The sequence below is a fragment of the Bolinopsis microptera genome, chromosome 8, assembly GCF_026151205.1.
Source record: "Bolinopsis microptera isolate Bmic1 chromosome 8, MBARI_Bmic_1.0, whole genome shotgun sequence".
Lineage (NCBI taxonomy): Eukaryota > Metazoa > Ctenophora > Tentaculata > Lobata > Bolinopsidae > Bolinopsis > Bolinopsis microptera.
Genome location: NC_087079.1, coordinates 3,559,166 through 3,581,071, shown reverse-complemented (window position 1 = coordinate 3,581,071; position 21,906 = coordinate 3,559,166). Strand labels below are relative to the sequence as shown.

The 21,906-nt window shown below is 38.4% G+C and overlaps 1 protein-coding gene across 1 annotated transcript; it reads right to left on the bottom strand.

The window, feature by feature from the left end:
• Positions 1-14,942: 14,942 nt before the first annotated feature.
• LOC134819883 (uncharacterized) lies at positions 14,943-18,053 on the bottom strand. Its single transcript, XM_063830036.1, has one exon. The coding sequence runs from the start codon at positions 18,051-18,053 to the stop codon at positions 14,943-14,945; it is 3,111 nt and encodes a 1,036-aa protein (XP_063686106.1).
• Positions 18,054-21,906: the final 3,853 nt, after the last annotated feature.

The following is a 21,906-nucleotide window of genomic DNA, read 5'->3' as shown; positions in this document are numbered from 1 at the left end:
TCTTATCGGTCATGTAATCCAGAAAATGTGTTGCTGTTAATAGATAAGCAGTGTTATCACTTAGAAATCAACCCAGTTATAATAACAAATTTGAACAAGGGGGGCCCAAAATTTTTGATGATATGGACATCTTCAACAAGACGTTGTCTCACGTTTTGACTGCCACATGCTCGAATTTTGACTGCCAAATCATGTGATAGTTATTACTCGGCCAATTTTAAACCAATTACCACAAAAATTTGTAGTTTGGTCAAGAAGGATACAATAATCACTCATTCATCAACATGAAACAGCTAAATTTGTTATTTGTACACTTTATGATAAGAATATCACAGGGAAACTTGTTTATGGCTGTGTAAAATCGAATTTACATGATTTGAGTGAGTTATCGTGATAGATGTGACCATCAAACCTTTCTGAAGCATGTGGGTGTTATATGTACCGCGATTAATGGTTAAATGTACGAAATATGGTACGATTATCACACATCACTTAGGGTAGGCTATAATGAGAACCAGTGAGGACTATTTTGATTTTTTGAATGCTATTCAAGGTGCTTTAGGCTGTAAAATAATGTTGTAATGATTGACATTCAATAAATGACCTGTAAATGATACAAATATCACATTAAATTCAATATTTTTCACGAATCAATGTCAATAATGTGTGAATGTTGTTTTTAAAGATCAATTCATCCAATATTATTAAACATAGTCAATAAGTAATAGGCATTTCATTAAATAAGCACTTTTCAGATACAAATATCACTTGATTAAAAAAAATTTAAAAAAATAAAAAATAATTTAAATTGAAATTGTGATATTCGTATCCTATTTTGGTTCCTAGATGTGCTGTGTAAGATGTTCAGGGAGCAATAATGTTTATTGTACATGTATCAAAAAGAATCTCGTTCTATAGACCCATATTGATACATTTATCACGAATGTTACACTTGTAAAATTTGGTTCACAAAAAATGTGATATTTGTATCCTTCAAGTGGTTGGAACAATTTTTCATCCTTGTATCCATACTGAGTTACCATTTTTGTAGGTGTGAATGAAGTTTCATCTTTATTAATGAATTATGTACCCTTCAAACAGCCACCCAGAGAACTGGACCCGAAAAATAGCTATATTTCGTTGTTTTAAAATACAATGTGATAATTGTAGTACATCTAACGGGAGGTTGATTTTTGTATCATACTTTTTACTAATTCTGTTTGGAATTGCCTCTGGTACAGTTTGAGTTCAAAGAAACAGAAAAAAGAGGTCAAGGGGATTCAATAATCACATCATAAAACGGACAATTTTGAAACGAAAATGTGTGATATTTGTATCATAATGAGCCTAAATAACGATTTCCTTTTGTACACTGCTTCCTTAGGAGACAGGCATCATGTTAAGAAATTTTCATAAAAAACTGATAACATTCGGTCTCTCCAGACCCATTTGTATCATTATCACATCTCAGAAAATGTGATATTTGTATCATTCGACTTTAACGTGGTCTAGCTCTGTCAATTTATGTGATAGCATGATTTTGATTTCATAGTCATAAAGCTATGAAGATTCTGCAACCAATCAATCGAGTCTATCATAGCCAATAGACTATATGAGACTCTAAAAATCAATTTAGAAAAAGTCAAAACGTGAGACAACGTCTTGTTGAAGGTGTCCATATGTGATGATGTTTATGAAATGAAATGAAATGAAATGAAATGAAATGAAATGAAATGAAATGAAATGAAATGAAATGAAATGAAATGAAATGAAATGAAATGAAATGAAATGAAATGAAATGAAATGAAATGAAATGAAATGAAATGAAATGAAATGAAATGAAATGAAATGAAATGAAATGAAATGAAATGAAATGAAATGAAATGAAATGAAATGAAATGAAATGAAATGAAATGAAATGAAATGAAATGAAATGAAATGAAATGAAATGAAATGAAATGAAATGATATGATATGATATGATATGATATGATATGATATGATATGATATGATATGATATGATATGATATGATATGATATGATATGATATGATATGATATGATATGATATGATATGATATGATATGATATGATATGATATGATATGATATGATATGATATGATATGATATGATATGAAATGAAATGAAATGAAATGAAATGAAATGAAATGAAATGAAATGAAATGAAATGAAATGAAATGAAATGAAATGAAATGAAATGAAATGAAATGAAATGAAATGAAATGAAATGAAATGAAATGAAATGAAATGAAATGAAATGATGTGCTTGTATACCGCCCATATGGTTAGCAACTGAAACAAGTGCCAGGTACTAACCATGTCAGAGCGGTTCTTAAGGGTGAGGTGAAAATATCCAGCAACAAACAACTAAATAATCTCAAAAACAAATCTATTTAGGAAAAATTAAAACTTTAAATATATCATATAGTAATCATAGGAAGATTTATTGATATTATATACCACACTATGATTAACAATAAACCCCCAGAAAACTCTTCAAAAGTAACATAATATACTTACAGGAATCAAAAGAAGGATTATTAATATGTTAATACACATTGCACTAATAAATAAAGATACACCCTACGACAAATCGCATTTATATTAGCAAAATAAATTCAACGAATTTCTGTTGATATCCCACGAGATAGATTTTATTTCTTTTTCAAAACTTATAAATAAGCGCTAACTGAGACAAGCTTGAATGCAGCTGGTGAAAGGATATAGTCGCAATTAGGCTTTTATATCCTGCTAGTACTGCCAAGACTTGTATTGGCCAGCACCTGTGTAGTGTGTATATTCACATCCAGTTGAGCTTGCAGCGCGAACCACTTTTTGGCTACGCTGCGCATCAAATAATGTTACTTGCAACCACAGCTATGAGCTAAACCAACGACAACTTTAATTAAATTATTTCATGGGATATCAAACACTGAAGTATTGACGTAATATACCGAAACTTGTCAAGAACTTTAACAATTAGCAGTCCTAGAGCTGACTTAAATGCTGAGAGATTTTCGATAATGTTGACAGATCTTCACAGTAGGTTTTATAATTTTTCATATTTGATAGAGAAAGAGTAAGAAGGGCAGTTTTCAGCAAGTGGCATTGGGTGCTATTCTTATTTTTACTCTTGTAACTGGCTTGGTAGCTTCAGAAATTGTTCAAGGTGATTTGAATTTAAATTTCATCACTACCACTTTAAATTATGCAACTGTTCCGATTTTACAGAACATCTATCAATTGTAATTATTGTATAATTTGATATAGGCACAATGGAAGAAATACATGCCGTGAACACAGAGTTAAGGTCAAGATACCTTAACATGCTGTTAAAAATGCAAGGTAAGAAATGCTTTCTTAACTGTCACGAGAGGACCAATCTAACAGGAACATTCCAGTCCATTTCACCGACATCAGATTATGTAATATTGTCACAAGTGAAGACTCCTACAGATTCCATCGATCAATGTGCTATTAGGCAGTCTGATATTTTAAAGCTGTCGTGGAAACATGCTATCTTATGATATTCCTAATAGTATAATTATCATGAACATATTCAATAAATTAATGAAGTCTGATTTTACTATTAATTGTTTGTAACTACACAATAACTTCCTGTAAGAAAGGTGTTATGTTGAAAATCATGCTTTTTATTAATATTCTATAATTATTATTATTTTTTAAAATTTTCCTGATGAGATACCTATCTGCCCATTCTTAGCAACCCGGACAAATTTACGGCATATTTAAGTTCCACAATATTTATTTGATTGGGATACAGACTGATTTCATATTAACATAACTTCTTTCAAACGTCAAATTGTCAAATCTTATGCATTGTCTTTAGAATAACTCCGGGCCTATTGAAGTAAAATACTATTAAGTAGTCTCCTAATGACGACCATTATGATGTTGCAAGAAAAACACTAATTAATCTACAAAACATGTTTCTAATACATGGCTAAATTTTAGTAGTTCTATGAATCTTTATTAAATATGCAACAATTAGGTTCGTGCAGTTAATCTTGAATAATTTTAGCCCTATTTTTGGGTAGATTTCCCTTTTATTTGCAATTTTTACGTTAAACGTTTCGTCACTTTTAAATTATATAAGGATTTGGATCATTATGATGGTCACATTATTATATAATATGCTATATAATATTAACAAAGCAATGACATATATATTATGACATATTATATCATTCATTTAAATTTCGATATTTCCATATCTTAAGAGACTTAAAAGTGTCTTTTGTGGGTACATTTTTAATGTTGAAGTGTGTAATAAATGTTCGAATATATTTATTCATATTTATACAAAAAAGTGCCTTATTATGAATTCTGATCATTCAAATTTTGTGTAATATTTTTTTCTCCTGATCCTTCCTACCCACTATGTATCTTTAATATTGCTTCAAATCTTACTTATATTTATATTTTTGAATATCATCATGTTACAAATTAACCAATTTCAGATAGGCAGTTAAATGATTTGGCCATGTCAAGAAAATTTAACCACTGGTTCTTACTTCTCTCTGTAGTGTGAGTAATAGCTTTGATTTTGTTTCACTGTGTTCAGCTCAGTGTTTTGCAGCTCATAAATAAATGTGCTGGGACCATGCTTTTCAAGATAACATTTTATCAAAGTATGATTTTAAATTTGGAAAATGATTTCTAACCCGATTCTGATACTGAAGCTCCAGTTTTGGTCATAGATCCAACCTGGAATTGTTCTTATTTCACTAAAAAAATCGAATGTTTGTCATAAGTATATTATTATTATAGCAAGGATACAAGGCTCAATATAGCAAGGAGTTTAAATCTTGATTAGTCTCTTGATAACTGAGCAACTCTGAGCAACATGGGAACCTCACCGACCTGCAAGAGTGTTGCAACCTACCTAGCATCCGCATTCTTTTTCTGTGGAATGTTAATAAGTTGATATGTCTGTGAGTTCTGAGCGTTAGTTACCCGCTGTAACAAAGTTCGGGGGTTATACATCATAATTTGGATCGTGTCAAGAGCATGCCTCCTAAATCTTGACATTAACCAGTGGATTTAACCGTATAGCTAGAGAGCTTATGGATAATTTAAATTTAAAAGGACTTCATGAGGGTTATGTTTTTAAATGACATATTTTAATTTCTAGTCCATATGAACAGCTATCTGATACTGGTATTTATAAACCGTTCACTTTGCTTGATTTGATTTGAAACTTTTACAAAATAGCAAATATACAAATGTACAGCAAGTCGAACAAACATATAAAATGGGCCGAAATGTATAAATGCTATAAAGCGTGGGTCAGTGAAACAAGTACAGAGGACAACTTTCAAAACAGGAGTTTTATGGCCGCCCAAAGTCTCAATAACATCACCTCCACCTAGTAAAAAAATTATGAAATATGAAAAGTGTGAAACGGTGTTCCGTTAAGATTGCATGTCCAGGTTTCACTAAACGTTATGATAGCACATTCTGATTGGTTTGTATATAGACGTACCTTGGTGCTATGTAAGTCAGTAAGTGGCTGCACTTAATAATTGCGGCCGCGATTGCAAGACAGTGCACTTGCTCTTCATCACTGATATTTTATAAGGTGCATCTTAAAAAATGTTTTTAAAGGAACTCTTTTTCTATTATTATAGATACTGCTATCGAATTGGTGATTAGATATACAACCTTTAAGTTTCTATTGTATACGTAATTATGCTTGTAATTCATACTAATGAGACTCCAGATTGTTTGAAAACCCTATTACATCATTAGTTCATCGTCGTTATATTGGAAAACTGAGCTGTCATTATGTTACAAATATCAATCCATAATTGTGGCTCTAAATGATGGAAGAATTGTGGCAGGGACTGCTTGGGGCCGCAATTCAATCGATTTAAGGAAAATTCTTTCGACGACTGTAAATAGATCTGATAATTCCATCTAGCATAATTATGTCTAGAATATACTGCATACCTTACGATATATAATAAAGCATAAGATCAAAGTTACATCTTTATCTTATTGGGAGGGTAATTCGCTTGTTTGTCATTAGGTTATTCCGTTAATGATAACGAAATATAGGTCTTACTTTCCCATCTGAGGTATGTGACTGCCACGTCAAAGGTTTTTTACAGAACCCCATACAAGACAATTCCTCAGTTCACCAAGATGCCCATTCACACTGTAAGTTACACACTTGTGTTGTTGAGAGTTGTATATTCGCTAAAAGCTAGCCTTCAATAGCAATAGTTGGAAACGTTCTCTTGGTGTTGCATATAATCGCGTTACACCATGTACCATTATGCCGAATTCATGCTAATTATGCAATATGCATGTACTCTACTCGCATATATAATGTAATATCGGCAGTGCCACATTCGTTATACCTAATGTGGGTGCTCAGACTTACTAGGAAACTAAGTTACCAGGTTACTAGGCGTGATACTGACAACTCTCACTTATTTGCACGTGTTGTGGTGGTTGCACGTGGTTGTAATGGCCAGTGTTACCATCCAATGGGAGATGCGTTGAAGAGAGATGAGCAAGCAGTTGCCGTGTTAAGTGCGCATTTATATTATATATATTTAGCTACCCTTACGTAATCGTTATTTATGTTATCATAAAGTGAGATCTCCTGGTTGACCTGGTCACGTGCAAATCAGAAGGGAGCTTTGGCGGCTTTCTCTGTGGAGTAGGTTCATTGTTATCAACCGGGGTAGTTCTGAAAATTGTCTTGTGCCTCCTAGACAGTTTAGTGTTACAGGCTGCGCCGCTTCAAGACATTGTCCTGTACCTACTAGACAGTTTAGTGTTATAGGCTGCGCTGCTTCCAGACATTGTCCTGTATCTCCTAGACAGTTTAGTGTTATAGGCTGCGCCGCTTCAAGACATTGTCCTGTACCTCCTAGACAGTTTAGTGTTATAGGCTGTGCTGTTTCAAGACATTGTCCTGTACCTCCTAGACAGTTTAGTGTTGTAGGCTGCGCTGCTTCAAGACATTGTCCTGTATCTCCTAGACAGTTTTGAGTTTAGTGTTATAAGCCGCTGCCTTTGTGCAGACTGCCCTATTTCAAAAGACAGTCTTATTTCTACTAAACATTGGAAGGTATTAGGCCGTGCACCTTCTTGTATCAGCGAGAAGTTATCTACTAGAGTCTAGTTAGTGTTACGGACCACTTTTTATGGCCGTTTCGCCTCTTCCCGATCGTGAAAAAGCTTTTTATTTAAGATGTTATCACTCATAGAGCTCTTCACCGTTTAAGGTTGCGCTCAATAGTTTTTGGCACCTGATTAAACTGTTATAATACCTTCCGGGAATTATATCCACTAAAACTCGGGGACACCGAGAGCAGATAATTTGCACATTTTTCCCGCAAGGGAAGCGAAGGTATTATCAGCATAGACTCAGACTGGCTGGCGGCAAGTATTAAAACAAATAACACTGGCGTTCTATATATAAGACACTATATTGTATCATACGCACGTATCGGATTACACCCCTTCCAATCGGAACCGGAACGTATTATAAGAAATAATACCTCCGCTAAAATTGTATTTTAACCATTCCTCTAACATTGTGTAAGATAGCGAAAAAAATATTTACCAAAACTTACACAGAAACACCTAACTACGGACCTCTAAGATCATCTTCCCTCCAGAGATTTGCATCTGTTGAATATACATCCAGTCAATATCATTGACAGAGAAATGTCTCGAGACCAACTTACTTCTGAAGATTTGCATCTATTGAATATACATCGGGTCAATGTCATTGACATGAAAACGTTTCCGGACATACCTTAATTCCCAAAAATTTGGGCGACAAAAAATTTGAGCGGGCCTCTCGCCCAAATTTTTTGCAGACCAAATTAATTGCATAAATCTTTTCCGTCTGCTAAATTTTTTGCTAACCAAACTTTTGGCATTTGGCCTGTGGCCCTGAAATCTATAGAAAGATGGCTTTTTCTTCATATCCAAGTGAAATAATATTTGAAATTTTAGTTTTCTAATCTGTCATTCATGGCTTGACCAAGTAAAAAGGCTTATATTTTAAATGAATAGAAATAACTGGAATAACTAACAGCTACCAATAAAACAAATGGCTAGAGGTACGGATGGCTAGAGATTTAAACAATATCTGCAAATGGATTATCATCCACCGTAAAGTCTGATCTACAAGCATCAGTTATACCCGACCTCTCAAAGCCTTTCCTTATGTCATCTGGCCTCCCTTTTAAATATACAAAAAGTTCGTTGATCCAACGAGCGTGTACTTCACGGATCACTGTCAAGCAGGTATCAATTTTCACATTGTCTGATGAAACTCCTCCATTGAGCTGACACACTATGTTTTTCGCGTACCAATCTACGTACTTATTGCGCATGAATTTCTTAGCCAGTCCATTGATAGATATGTCCAGGGGCTGTAGATGATGGGTCATATTAGCTGGAACTTTCTGTAGGATGCAGTTGTTGGCTGTCATCAGATCTTTTAGTGTCTGTGTGTGTTGGGCCCGAAACACATCTGATATCAGTAGCGCTTTCTGCTCAGGGTTGTTGATGGAGGCTCGAACTGATTCTATGTGGGGAAGAAGGATTTTCTCCAAGAACTGGACACTGGTTAGGGTATTAGACTAATGGTTGTGGGTATGGGTAACCTGGAAGCTGGATGGGAACTTGAATTTGGGCTCACAACGCTTTGTTTTACCCTGATAGATTATCTGAACAGGCAAGAATTCTCCCGACAACGGGGCAGATCGTAAATTTCATAATGTGAAACAACTCAGACTACCACCTACATGCTTAAAATTGAAAGCAAAATGACTGGAATAATAAGGAATAATAATGAACTAAGGCAAATATCTAACTGAAATTTTAGTGGAAAATCGTTCATTTTTCGAAGAATTTGTGCCCAAATTTTCGGTCGCCCAAATGAGTTCAAATTTTCTGCCCAAATTTTTCGGGCTCAAATAAATTGTGCTCAATATAATGGCACACAAATTTTTGGGAACTAAGGTACTCGCTTCCGAAAATTTGCAGCTAGTTCTCATACATATAATATATTCAAATTTGTTGATAAAAATTGTAGATGTTAAACCACTTACTATTCCATGACGATCATTTTCAGTCGAACTTTCTCGTTGAACTGCTAATGGTTTTTTCTTCAGAAAAGAATTTAAAGCAGGATAAAGAATACGTATCACAGATACGACCACTTAAGAAACTTCAATTTCATTGGATATATCCAATAAAATTGATAAATATATACATATATTATATATATCGGATGGTTTAGTTTACGTATCAAGGTTATGTCCACTAAACTTACCCTAAACTCCTTGACTATTCATCGGATACATATAAAAGTTAACATATCAAAGTCAGGTCCACTTAAAATAACCTCAATTTCACCTGATATTCATCAGGCTAGGATATTTACTCGATACTCCTTAGACATATACCAAACGTTCACTTGATATTCTTTAGATATTCATGAGCTAGTAATGGGGCTCACTAAACTTCGGACTCCTCCTCATGCCTCATTAACATGATCTTCCTCCACTATCTACTCACCGGATCGCTTGTCATTGTGCTCCAATTATCATGGAAATTCGGGCTCCGACCAGCAAGACAAATGTAACCAAACCGGCGCCCAAAACATGTTTACTGTACTTCAAAACTGGGTACTGTAACTCGGTGCTGTAACTCAATTACAATGTTTATGAGCATGGTATTTTTTGCCCGCAGTTTCCATTTTATTTACATAATATTTATATTGGTCTTCCTCCAGACTTTACTAGGAGTAGATTACAGATTCCTATGATTTTAAACAGTCAAGTTTAGGTATGTTACTGATAATGACTTTTAAAATGGTTAAATTACACCCCAGCTCACCGTTTACCAGCTTCAACCTGTTCGGTTCAACAAGATTCAATTATACTTTGTTCACTGTTTTAACAATGTCGAAAGCCAAAAGTAAAAATGATTGCCATTGTACCAGGGTCGGCTAGATGTATAGGCCACAACTTAGTGGTAACTACTCATAGTAAGAGTTTGTAGTAATTATGTGGAATGTGGATTATAAGGCTATTTATCTGTTTACAGCCATGAACCTGGCATCAAATTTCTCTAAAATCGATATTTACGGGCACGGATCCGTTAAATTTAGCAGTAGAATACGTAAGCACAATTAATTTTGTATTTAACCTTGCTTCTAGAACGGGCTCACCAAGGAATTCCGACGCCGGTTTGGTGCCAAACTGGCGCTAGACCGGCGCCGAACCAGTGCCAAACTTGTGTCAAACCAGCGGACTCCCGTTTTCGAACTTGGGGGATCATGGCCAAGCGAAGCGATGCCGGCTGCGGTTTCAGGTTTGCCAACTGGAGCGCGTGAAGCGCGGGTCAGGGTATGCATTTTTAGCATTTAGGAATCATTTTGTACTTTTGTATGAAATTCCCGTGGAATTATTTGACACCGCTGCGCATGTTGATTAAGCATCTTTACGTTTACACTGTATCTCGTTGTGGGACCATCTCCTATGCATTTTCTAACCAACGATCTTAATTATAGTTTATCATTTGTAGCAAACTGCAAAGAAAATTTAAATTTTTGGCCAAAAATATTGGAGTATTGGGGGGATCGACCCCCTCAATCCCTCTACAGCCCTGCTCCAGCTCACCTTAACCTTCACCGTGTAAGTGTAAAAATAAACTCTTGGATCAAACATTAACCTTTTCATTGAATTCATCGTTTTTAAGTTTTGTGCATCGGATGTTTTATCCATAACCTTGGGTACGAATAAGAGGATGTACCAATGATTCTGAATACTAGACAGTGCATGTGTAAGTTAGACGTGTTAATTGACCTAGATTTCACTACACAAGATTACTGACTCTTTTACCCACATCCTCAAGGTTTTTAATTTCCTCGCAGTCCAATGTCTCCACCCTACACATTTTCTTATGGCCTTTAGAAACAATTCATTATTTGAACCAATCAGAAATAATTCTGGTAGTAAGACTGCCAGACTGCCGTGTTTTCTGGATGTGGGCTCATTTAATCATCACGCATAGTTCCGTTTCCAGTCACGCTCAGGAGCGACATGTAGCCCCACCGGAGCCCCTAACCGGCCACCACAACGTGTCTCAATTCAAACTGTCAGTGATCTAGCCCCCGAGCTATCCCCCCGGAAAATGATGTTATTATCACGCTGTTATTAACACAGTTTCACCGTCACGCACACTTTCGTTTCTTATCACGTATATTTCAGTCGCGTGAAACCTCTAATCTTCCATTTCACGTGGCTGGTAATATCAGAACATGTTTAGTGTTGAAACACATTTATTAGGTCATATCAACTCAACCTGCCCCGTTTGCTGCTACACCCAGACGCTCAGCCTCATTTTCCTCTAATCGATATTCAATATTAAAACTTGATTTACAAGGTGTTTTTATGTTGAGGACTTTAAAAGCCCGTACTTTGTTTTTCCAAGAACTCGCTACGTTGTACCTGGTATACAAATCAATAAAATTAACAAATGTTAATGAATTAATGTTATATAATTTGCGTGACTTTTTAAAGAGAAATGCTTGTATCACACATACAATATGCATGGCTTGAAAGCAGGTAGAGATATTAAAGTTTAAATGTTGAAATAAGTCTGAAGGTTTTAATTTGTAACTGTTACTTGTTAAAGAGGTTTACCCTCTCCCAAACTCTGCTAATTCTAGACCGAGGTTTATCCTCTCCCAAACTCTGCTAATTCTAGACTGAGGTTTACCCTCTCCCAACCTCTGCTAATCCTAGACTGAGGTTTATCCTCTCCCAAACTCTGCTAATTCTAGACTGAGGTCTACCCTCTTCCAACCTCTGCTAATTCTAGACTGAGATTTATCCTCTCCCAACCTCTGCTAATTCTAGACTGAGGTTTACCCTCTCCCAAACTCTGCTAATTCTAGACTGAGGTTTACCCTCTCCCAACCTCTGCTAATTCTAGACTGAGGTTTACCCTCTCCCAACCTCTGTTAATCCTAGACTGAGGTTTACCCTCTCCCAAACTCTGCTAATTCTAGACTGAGGTTTACCCTCTCCCAAACTCTGCTAATTCTAGACTGAGGTTTACCCTCTCCCAAACTCTGCTAATTCTAGACTGAGGTTTACCCTCTCCCAACCTCTGCTAATTCTAGACTGAGGTTTAACCTGTTCCAATTTTTGCTAATCCTAGAATTAAGTGTAACATGTCTCAACCTCTGCAAAACTGCCAACTTAAAAATTTACCCAACTCGTTAGTTAATAAATCTAATATTTTACGATAATCTCGGCGAGGGTATTACAGTGTGATACTACGATATTAAATTGAGTTTGTAAGTTTCTTAGTTTGTGTCGGGTGTTCGTTCTCTTTAGCTTCCACTCTGTTTTACCTCCATTCTTCGATATAATATTCTTGTTTTAGTGTGTCAACCGGGATGAAACTGTCTCTTTTTTTAAAACTGTAAACCCCGATTTACCGAAGCTAGTTCCCTCCCCAAATGAGGGCTTAACATACCTAAGTCAAGATTTACCGCGAACCTCTCTACTTTACATAAACTTAAAGACCAGGTATCAATATTTTAACACATCCTTGCGTTTTTGCCACCGGGGTTGATACTCAGATATTGCTTCGATATTTCTCTTTCACTGATACTATATATGGTTGGTTTATCATACTACTTCTATAACCTTCCATTGGCATAGAATCTATGGTTAATCTTTGATTAAAATGTTGGAAAATATGCAACCATGGTATTAGGAATTCCAAATATAGTCTGCCTTCCCGGGTGATATTCTTTTGACATTTAATTCTCAAACCCAACAACTATTGCTCTTTCTTTTGAGTTGTGAAATGTGAAGCCAGGTGATACGGTGAGGTTATATTATAAGAGAAGCGAGTTAACTTAAATGCAGCTGCTATTTGGCAAGCTCCCACATCTCCCCAGTTTAGTTTCAAACACCGTTACGCTGCGTTGTGCTAGCGGTTCGAAAAAGCTCAATATTTATTTCATTTTCATTATACGTAACCAACAATTATATTTATTGAATTATTATTCTTTGGCCGTCTAGAAAACGTTCAGAACTCCTACAGCTTAATATTTACATGAGTTACTACGAGATCTTTATTAACACTATTGTACGTACACTATAATTTTACATAATATTTCATGGAAAGTATGTTAAACATTTCTGTAAAGATTTGTTGTAGTTACACTTACAGTTACAGTGACCTCCTCATAAAGCCGGATGCTAAATTCAGCGAATATCAGTTCTAGTGAATATTATTCACTTACTAAAATTACCAGTATTAACTTAAATTCACTCAAATTTATGCTGAAAACATGAAAACAATATTACCGCTTCGAAGTGCGGACATTTACAGTAGCTTGGACAGTTTCCCGCTTTTATTCAAATCTGCTAAGTGTTTTACGCTGTTGTGAGAAACATTTGAACACAGCTTACTTAGTCACGTGGTTCACTGTGTGAACAGGCTCAAGATAATTCAATTTGACTTTAACCTCAAAAACACAACTTTGTTTATGTCCGTTACATTAAAAGATTTGTCAAGTGACGTCGCAGTTCGCACAACATGCTAGTAGCCTCAGATGATTGCCATTGCCTGGAAAATCTGCCGAATATATCACACCATTATCCTGTTACTGGTCATGCACGAACAAACCTTTAAAATAGATTTTCACGCTTTCTTTTGCCGCGACTCCAGAAGGGCACCCAATTGGATGTGAAACACGGCACCAACACGGCACCACACTGCTCCGACACGGCACTAACACGGCACCACACTGCTCCGACATGGAACCACCCTAGCAGTAACAAGTACGATAGTTCAGCAACATGTAGTAACTTACCTAGCTCGGTCAGGTCACTCAGAGGATGATAATAATGTGTTAAGTAAGCTAATATAAGATATTATTTAAAATATAACTTAGACTTACACTTGATTGTAATTACATGAATAGCTTGTCTGTTGTTCCCAGGTGTTTCTCTAATCTCTACTGTAATTATGTCCGAGGTTTTATTCGTATTTTGATTTGTTTATCCTATACTACATCCAATACTACATCCTATACTACATCCAATAGACTTGGCTAAAAGGTGGGACACATTTGTTTTGACACGTGACTGGCTATTTTGGACACGTGACTGGCTATTTTTGACACGTGACTGGCTATTTTGTCACGTGGTTAGGTGGTTTGTGCGAGTTGATCGGGTTGGTTGCAGCTGTAAGCGCTGTTAGAATGATCCTAGTTGGAGCGGGGGTAGATGGCGTGTATTATGGCTAGAAAGTGGGGCCAGAGCTGGACCAGGCGCCCATTTTGCCAGTGGCTGATTGGTTAGTTTTATAGCGTAGTCACTGGGTAGTGTTAAGTCTTATAGTAAAACTGTAGAATAATTACCGATCTGGTTGTTGGATGAAGGCTTCATAGTTCTGTAGGGCGCGGTAGGGCGAGGTGGGTGGTCGGGGTAATCCACATCCTGTTTTGACAGTGAGGAGTTACGACGAGGGTGGAACCCATTTCGGCCGTGGTTGAATAGTTACTCTTCAAATCCTATGTCTGAGTTCTACCGAAGGTGAATGAAGCAGCTGCTTGGTGGCCCGAGAAATACTTTTTCCGGTTCTGGAAAACCAAACTTTGGGACGAACACAGGAATTGTAGCCGCTCCCTTGGAATAGAACTAGAAATACGGCACACCATGACATGACCGTTTCCCCGGAATTGTTTCTTTACAAGATTGAATGAGCACTAGGAAGGACCTTTTAGCATGCCCTGCCCTGTTCCAGGATTAAGAAGCAGTTTAACCCAGGTTTAACCGGCCAATATCCAGGCAATAATCAAGGAATGCTAACACGGGGAGAACTGACTTACTGACTTAAGTCGGCTTCTTGGTCCGAGCAACTACAATTCCTCGCCACACGTCGCGGTCAAGCATAACAGATCTTATCTCTTCAACACAGGAAAGGCTGGTGTCCTTCTTTAGCATGTCCAGAAACGTAAGGTGGGGCCTCCCCGGTCTCCTGTATCCATGCTGAGGGTCCCAGAACAGAAGTTGGTTTGCCAGAAGGTCGTCATGCCTGGCTACATGTCCAGCCAGTCTCATTCTTCTGGAGGCTATCATCGCTGATGGCTTGGGGATGTTGCCGTATAAATCACTGTTGTTGATGATTTGTGGCCAACGTATGTTCAAGGCCATCCGGAGCATTCTAGTGTAGCATCCATTGATCCGCTTAGTCATGGATTGGCTTATCGTCCAAGCTTCAGAGCCGTACAGGAGTACGGGCTCAACCGTTGCTCGAAAGACACGGATCTTTAAGTCCCTGCGCATTCCAGACTTCCAGGTTGTCTTTAACTGATGACAGGCCCCCCATGCCTTTGCTTTCCTAACATCAAAGTCCTTCTCCGCACTCATTATTCTGCTTCCAAGGTAGACGAAGTCATCTACTTGCTCTATCTCCTGCCCACTTGCTGCTTTAATGACGGTAGAGTCAGACTCAGAGAGATTGACTCTGATGTACTTCGTCTTACTCTCGTTGAGGTGGAGTCCAACGGAGTTAGCAGCCAGCTCCACACTGAGGAGAAGATCTTGCGCTTGCTCTGCGGTGTCTGTTGTCAGTGCAAGATCGTCAGCAAAGTCGACATCTGTCACCTTAACTGCTGGGTATCTCCTGCTTCTTCTGGGGTTGACAGTGAAGCCCAGTTCTTTGCCTCTAAGTGCTGTTGTCATCACATAGTCAATGACAATCACGAAGAGGTAGGGCGCCAGTGTATCTCCCTGCATAACTCCAGCAAGTATAAGGAAAGCTTCAGTCAGACCATCCTCCGTGATGACTCGTGCCATGGTGTCCTTGTACATAGCATCTATCAGCCTAACAATGGGCTCTGGTATCCCATATGCCAGGAGTATCTTCATCAATATACCCCTATGAATGCTATCAAAGGCCTTCTTAAAATCGATGAACAAGAGAAGGGCGGTCAGGTTTTTGTCTCTAGCCCCCTCCAAGATCCTCCTTAGACACAGAATGTGGCTGGTGGTACTGCGTCCTTCCCGAAATCCGTTTTGGTTGATCCTCAGGATTTTCTCCATCGCTGGTTTGATTCTGTTAAGGATCATACGATTCAGGGTCTTACTAACAATGGACGTAAGAGCGATTCCTCTGTAGTTATCCACTTTAGTTAGATTTCCTTTCTTTGGCACAGGCACGATGTTGAGTTGCCGCCATTGATCAGGGATTTTTCCATCAACCAGAGCGCTGTTACAGAACTCTAGAATCAGGTCGTCCATGTCCACTCTTTTGAGAATCTCTGGAGCTATGCCATCATCACCATAGGCCTTACCCTCCTTGATCTGCTTCCTCGCCTCCGCTAACTCCTCCCTGCAAAACAGACCAGTCTCTATATCCTGCTGGGGGTGGATGGTTTGGATAACTATTTCCTGGTCAGGTACAGATGGTGGTTGACCCAGGAGCTTAGTGAAGTGGTCCTTCCAGCTCTTCAATCTCCCCTCTGCACTACCTCCATCAACCAGGCTGCATGGCTTGCTTTTCCTGCCATTTATGTCATTAATAAGGTCCCAACTTTCCTTATTCTTACACCTGTCAGCAGCATCCTCAGCCCGCCTGATCCGAGAAACAAGAGTCTCCTCCTCAACCTCTTTGTAGCTCACTGCAAGTGCATCCTTACACTCCTTAACTACCTCTCTACTCTCCTCTGTAGGATTCTCATGATATGCGTCTTTGGCCTGAAACAGAGTTCTCCTCCTCTCCGATACCCTAGGATCTTGGGAGGGGTTGTTACGTTGTCTTCTTGGGATGGGCTTAAGCAACTTATGATTGGTTGCTTTCACGGCATCCATAAGCTTTCCGTACTGAATCGTGGGATCGTTCTGCTCACTAGATTCTTCCTCCAGTAGCATAGAGAATCTGTTTTTCACCTCCACAGAATACAAGGCTTGCAACTCCTTATTCTCTTTGAGCAGTCTGTAGTCATATCTTACTACTCTAGGTGCATTCTGGCACTTTCGCAGGCTGAGTTTGACTGAACTAACTACTAGACGGTGGTCCGACCCAAGAGAGTTAAAAGAATTGGAGACAACAGTGTCCTTGACTGAGTTACGCCACTTCTTCCTTATCAGGATGTAATCAATCTGACTCTTGCTCAGTGTTCCGTCAGAGAGATACGTCCATAGTTTACCGGGACGTTTCTGGAATCGGTGGTTAGTTGCCTCAAGGTTTCCCTCCAACAAAGTATCCCTGAGAAGCGATCCGTTTCTGTTGGATACTCGATGCCAGTACCAACCTGAATCCTCCTCATTCAATCTGCTAAGATGGGCGTTAAGATCACCAACAACCATTAGCAGATGATGGGCTGGTACCTCTCCTAATGCAGATCTTAGTCCCTCGTGAAAGTCCTCTGCCTCTTCATTTGATGCTGCTTCAGTGGGACTGTACACCGTTATTACTGTAAGCCGTGGGTTTCCATCAAAGGATATGAGAAAAATTCGCTTCCCAAACGATTTCATGAGACTCACTGCTTTGTAGGCCTGCTTGGTCAGCATAAACCCAACTCCGCCAGTAGCAGCTTGTCGGGTGTTTCTCCAAGCAGGTGTGGTCACCAGGTGCACACCCTTCTCAAAACTCTGGATCTTGATCTCCTCCTCATGCACAATCCGGTGCTCTTGTACCCCTAAAACTGCAACTCTACTCTCAAGGAAGAGCGATGCTAACTCTATCCTCTTATACTGTTCCCTAACAGTACGAACGTTCAGTGTCCCGATGAACGTTTTCCTACTACACGACACAACGCTGCCACTATTACTGCTCTTCTTTTCCGGTTCTGTACTTATCCTGTTGTGTTGTGTTGGGTACGACAGTACATCATCGCCTGGCCCTCCCAGATTGGGTTTTAAGCCAACCAAGTCATAAAACTGCCGACCCTCCACAAGATTCGTGTTAGGGGCTTTAACCCTAGTGCTGTTTAAATTCATCATAGTTGTTTTTCAAATAGCTAAATGACCCCATGGAGTCCCCTCCATGGTGGCAAATGGTCATTTCCCAAAGCCACGCTACCGGAACATTTGGGTTTGAACCGCAGGAACATCAACTTGAGTTGAACTTTTTATCAGACTTTAACCAATCGAACTGTCTGCTCAGGGTAAATGATGTGGTGAGTTCTTCTTCTTCTTCTTCTTCTTCACCGACACTACCCGAAGGTAGCCACTCCTGTCCCTGAGCTAGGGGGGCTAGGGTGTCAGCATAAGCTAAACTTTTGCAGGAGCTAGCCCTCTCCCTGACTGCCCGTTACCCCGGGTATGGGGGGTCATCCTTTCCACCAGAGCGTGGTCCAATCATTTGGGTCGTAGTGGAAAGTCAGAGGATATAATGACCAACACCTCCGGCTGATTCTCCGCACCTCTCTTCTTCAGAGGCTAGGAGTTCGAGAGACAACTGGCGTTCCTATCTTGTCTCTCCGGGGGTCAGCTATCTACCCGTCGCCCATCCTGATTCTTGCCTGGAGTTCACCACCATCCATCGTCCAGTATCCAGTCTTCACCACGTGGAGGCATCAGGAGGACTTGTTGCAGAGAGGCTAAGGTCGACTTATTCGACTAGGTACTGACAGGGGGCACTAGCGGGGTACCTCCGATTCACAGCCCTGGCTTTTATAGTGAGAGCACAGAACTGCTAGTCAGCGGTGATCTTTTTGATCACCTACGCATCTACAACCATTGGAGAAGCCAAGGGGTATTTTGTGATATTTTGGGAATGCCTTAATGAATTTTGGAATTTCCCCCATAAAAAGGTCCCACATAATATCAAAAAATACCACAAAATACCCCTTGGCTTCCCCCCAGACACGTTCTTGTATCGTCCAACTAATGAAGATTGGCTGAGCGTGACGTTATCCGCTGAAATGGTCTGCGTAGATCACAAACGTGGAGACTCGGATGTCCCCTAGCTAGATAGTCCCTATAGTTCTGAAGTTTGTTGTAGAACCTGCTGGAAGGTTTAGAAGTAGTGTAGTTCGTGATTTTTATGACACCATTATACCACCAGATGGCCATCTGTATTCTTCTTCAATCTGACTGGAACCAACTGGAATCTAGATGGAATGTGAAAATAAATAGTCATAAAATGTAATAGTACAATTATTCTTGTTGCTGGAAACGCACGATTTGCAGGTAGCGTAGGAATAAGTTTAAACTTATTTCTCGTTCATTCGTCTCCTTTTTAAAAATTATTCTAACTTATTTTAAGGGGGCTCGCATTACTACGTATTACTAGTATCCTGTATCGCTGTATCGCTGTATAAGTCAGACTTGATTGAATAACGAATATTAAGATTATCTTCAATAGAGTTACATATATTTTTCAATTTCCTCGGAAACGCGTCAGTAAATACTACCAGCTGCACATCACCCACATCATCTAATTTCTCTCATTAAAACGATACGACATTAGTCAAATTATTTAACCACAAAAGAATGACACTGCATATTACATACAATGGCAATTATTCTCCAACTCTCTCCCCGACAATATGCTACATAGAATGACTTACCCTCATGTTCCTTGCTTTGTGGCCTAATAAACTGGGTTTATGGCCAACCTCCCAATCTATTGTATCAGAAGGTGTAGAAGAACAAGTCCATTGTCATTCTTATTCGTAGTTCGTATCACGTATGTCATGGATGTGTGTAGCTGGTAGAATTAGTATTATCGTATCAATATAAGTTATGATCAACCTTTTATAATTATTATAAGTGCTTCTTAAGTTCTTATAAGTCAGGGAGACTCACCATTTTGGTTATCGGGTCTGGTAGAGTTCACACATATTTTTGTTTGGTGATATTAGTGTAATATTAGTGTTTTATATATATGTTTTGTGTTTTAAATAAACTACCTTTAAATCATCTACTAAACTTTTAAGGGTCCTATTATGTATTATACACATTAATGTTGTAGCTTATTCTGGGCCAAGCTGTATTTGTCCTAAACAATATCAGAAATCCAATGACCTAAAATGGCATTTATGTCAATTTACTCAAAGCTTTTTTCTCGAAAGAAATTTATGCCATTGTATGCCATAGAAATATATGTCACTTTATGCTATGTTATGCCAATTGACACTTTATGCCATTTTATGCCACTTTATACCATTTTATGATATTATATTACATTTTGGAATTTAGAATTTAGAAAAATCAATCTTTTACAAAGGTTCAACTTTCAGCCTTAAAGAACGATTACATGAGTTAAATTTCTGCCCTTTTTAATGTATATTTTGGACCAACAATTTTCTAGTTGCACGGGCATAATAATATAGCTCAAAAATATAGTGTCAATAAAGAGCCACGTGTGAGTCACAAGAACGAATCATCTTGACAGAACGCAGGTCACGTCGCAAAGTATTCCTTCTCTGAGACTCTAAGACTCTGAGAGCCTATGAGGCTTAGTGTGACCATACAGTTTGATTCGCGTATTATATGGTATTATTTATAACAGCTGCGGCTGTTTTTTCTTTTGGTACGTATTCACCCTGTGCAGGTATGTGCACTGTGCAGGTGATGGTGGTACAGTTAAACCCCGGTTTACCGCGGCCATTTCCTTTCCCCCAAGTAGGGCTTAACATTCATAATGTAAACAAACAAAATCCCGATTTACCGCGAACCCCGATTTACCACGGATGTTACCTTTCCCCAAACTCCGCGGTAAATTGGGGTTTCACTGTATTTAGTTACTAAATAATAGTTAATAAATATTTTAGTACTAGTCTGTATGTGGTTGTGCTGAACTAAACATCTCAATATCCCCGCAAACACTATAAACCTAGTACTGGTTATGAAACAGATTATGTGCACTACACGCAGGATTAGCATCACTTTATGTTAAGATTTGAGAATCCCGTCCAAAATAAGAAGGTTGTTTGTTGAATTATTATAATATATAATACGATATAATATGTGCAATATTATACACACATGCCATGTAGCAGCCACGATACGTGTGGAAGTGCAGGTGCCGGTGGTACAACAGAGTACGTGGTTGTGTATTTTAAACTTCCTGGAACTCTGACCTGCACTGCAACACTTGTACCGTGTGTATAATGCTGTGTGTGTTTTGTATATTATGTGCGTGTTGTTGCGAGTATGTAAATTACTTTATCCTGCTTAATGCTATGCTGCTTCCTTTCGTCTGCACTCAACAGCCAATCAAAGAGCTGCTCTGTTTCCAGCAGCCAATCACGGCGCTGGTCACTTTCAACCAGCCAATCAGCGAGCTTGTTTGTCCTATGAACTTCCGAGCTAAGGCGGACTGCTTGCCTGTTCTTGCCGAGAAGTGCTCGCAATGTTCGAGTTAATGATGTGTTCCAGTCAAGTGTAACCCGTACGTGGTAGGTATATAATCGAATTAGTTTTTGATTTGTCATAATTCGAAGTGCGAAATTGTATCCTTATTTTAATTTTAATTTTAATATTTACGTATTATTTAATAGCGAGCATATTTGTTGTTGTTACACCACCTGGATGATTTGCTGAACTCATTTTTGGGTTTGCCGTTTTTAGTTGTGCCAAAGATTGATTATTTCTTGTACATTGGACCATAACTATCAGTTTGGGTTGAGGTCTCGTCCGATTGTTTGATCAACATTTCTGAACTTTATTTTTAACAACTGCAAGTCAAACTTGTCATTCATGTCTGTAACCTCACTTGGAGTATCCGTGTCACCTTTTCATTGACGTATCTTCATTTCTGAGGAAAATTTCTGATTTTTTATGAATAGACCCAATAATGTTTAATGTTATGATATGTTTTGTCTTAGAAAGGAGTCGCTTTGGT

What these genes read in the sequence shown, in the direction of transcription:
- LOC134819883 (XM_063830036.1), bottom strand. Translation starts at nt 18,053, where the DNA reads ATGAATTTAAACAGCACTAGGGTTAAAGCCCCTAACACGAATCTTGTG.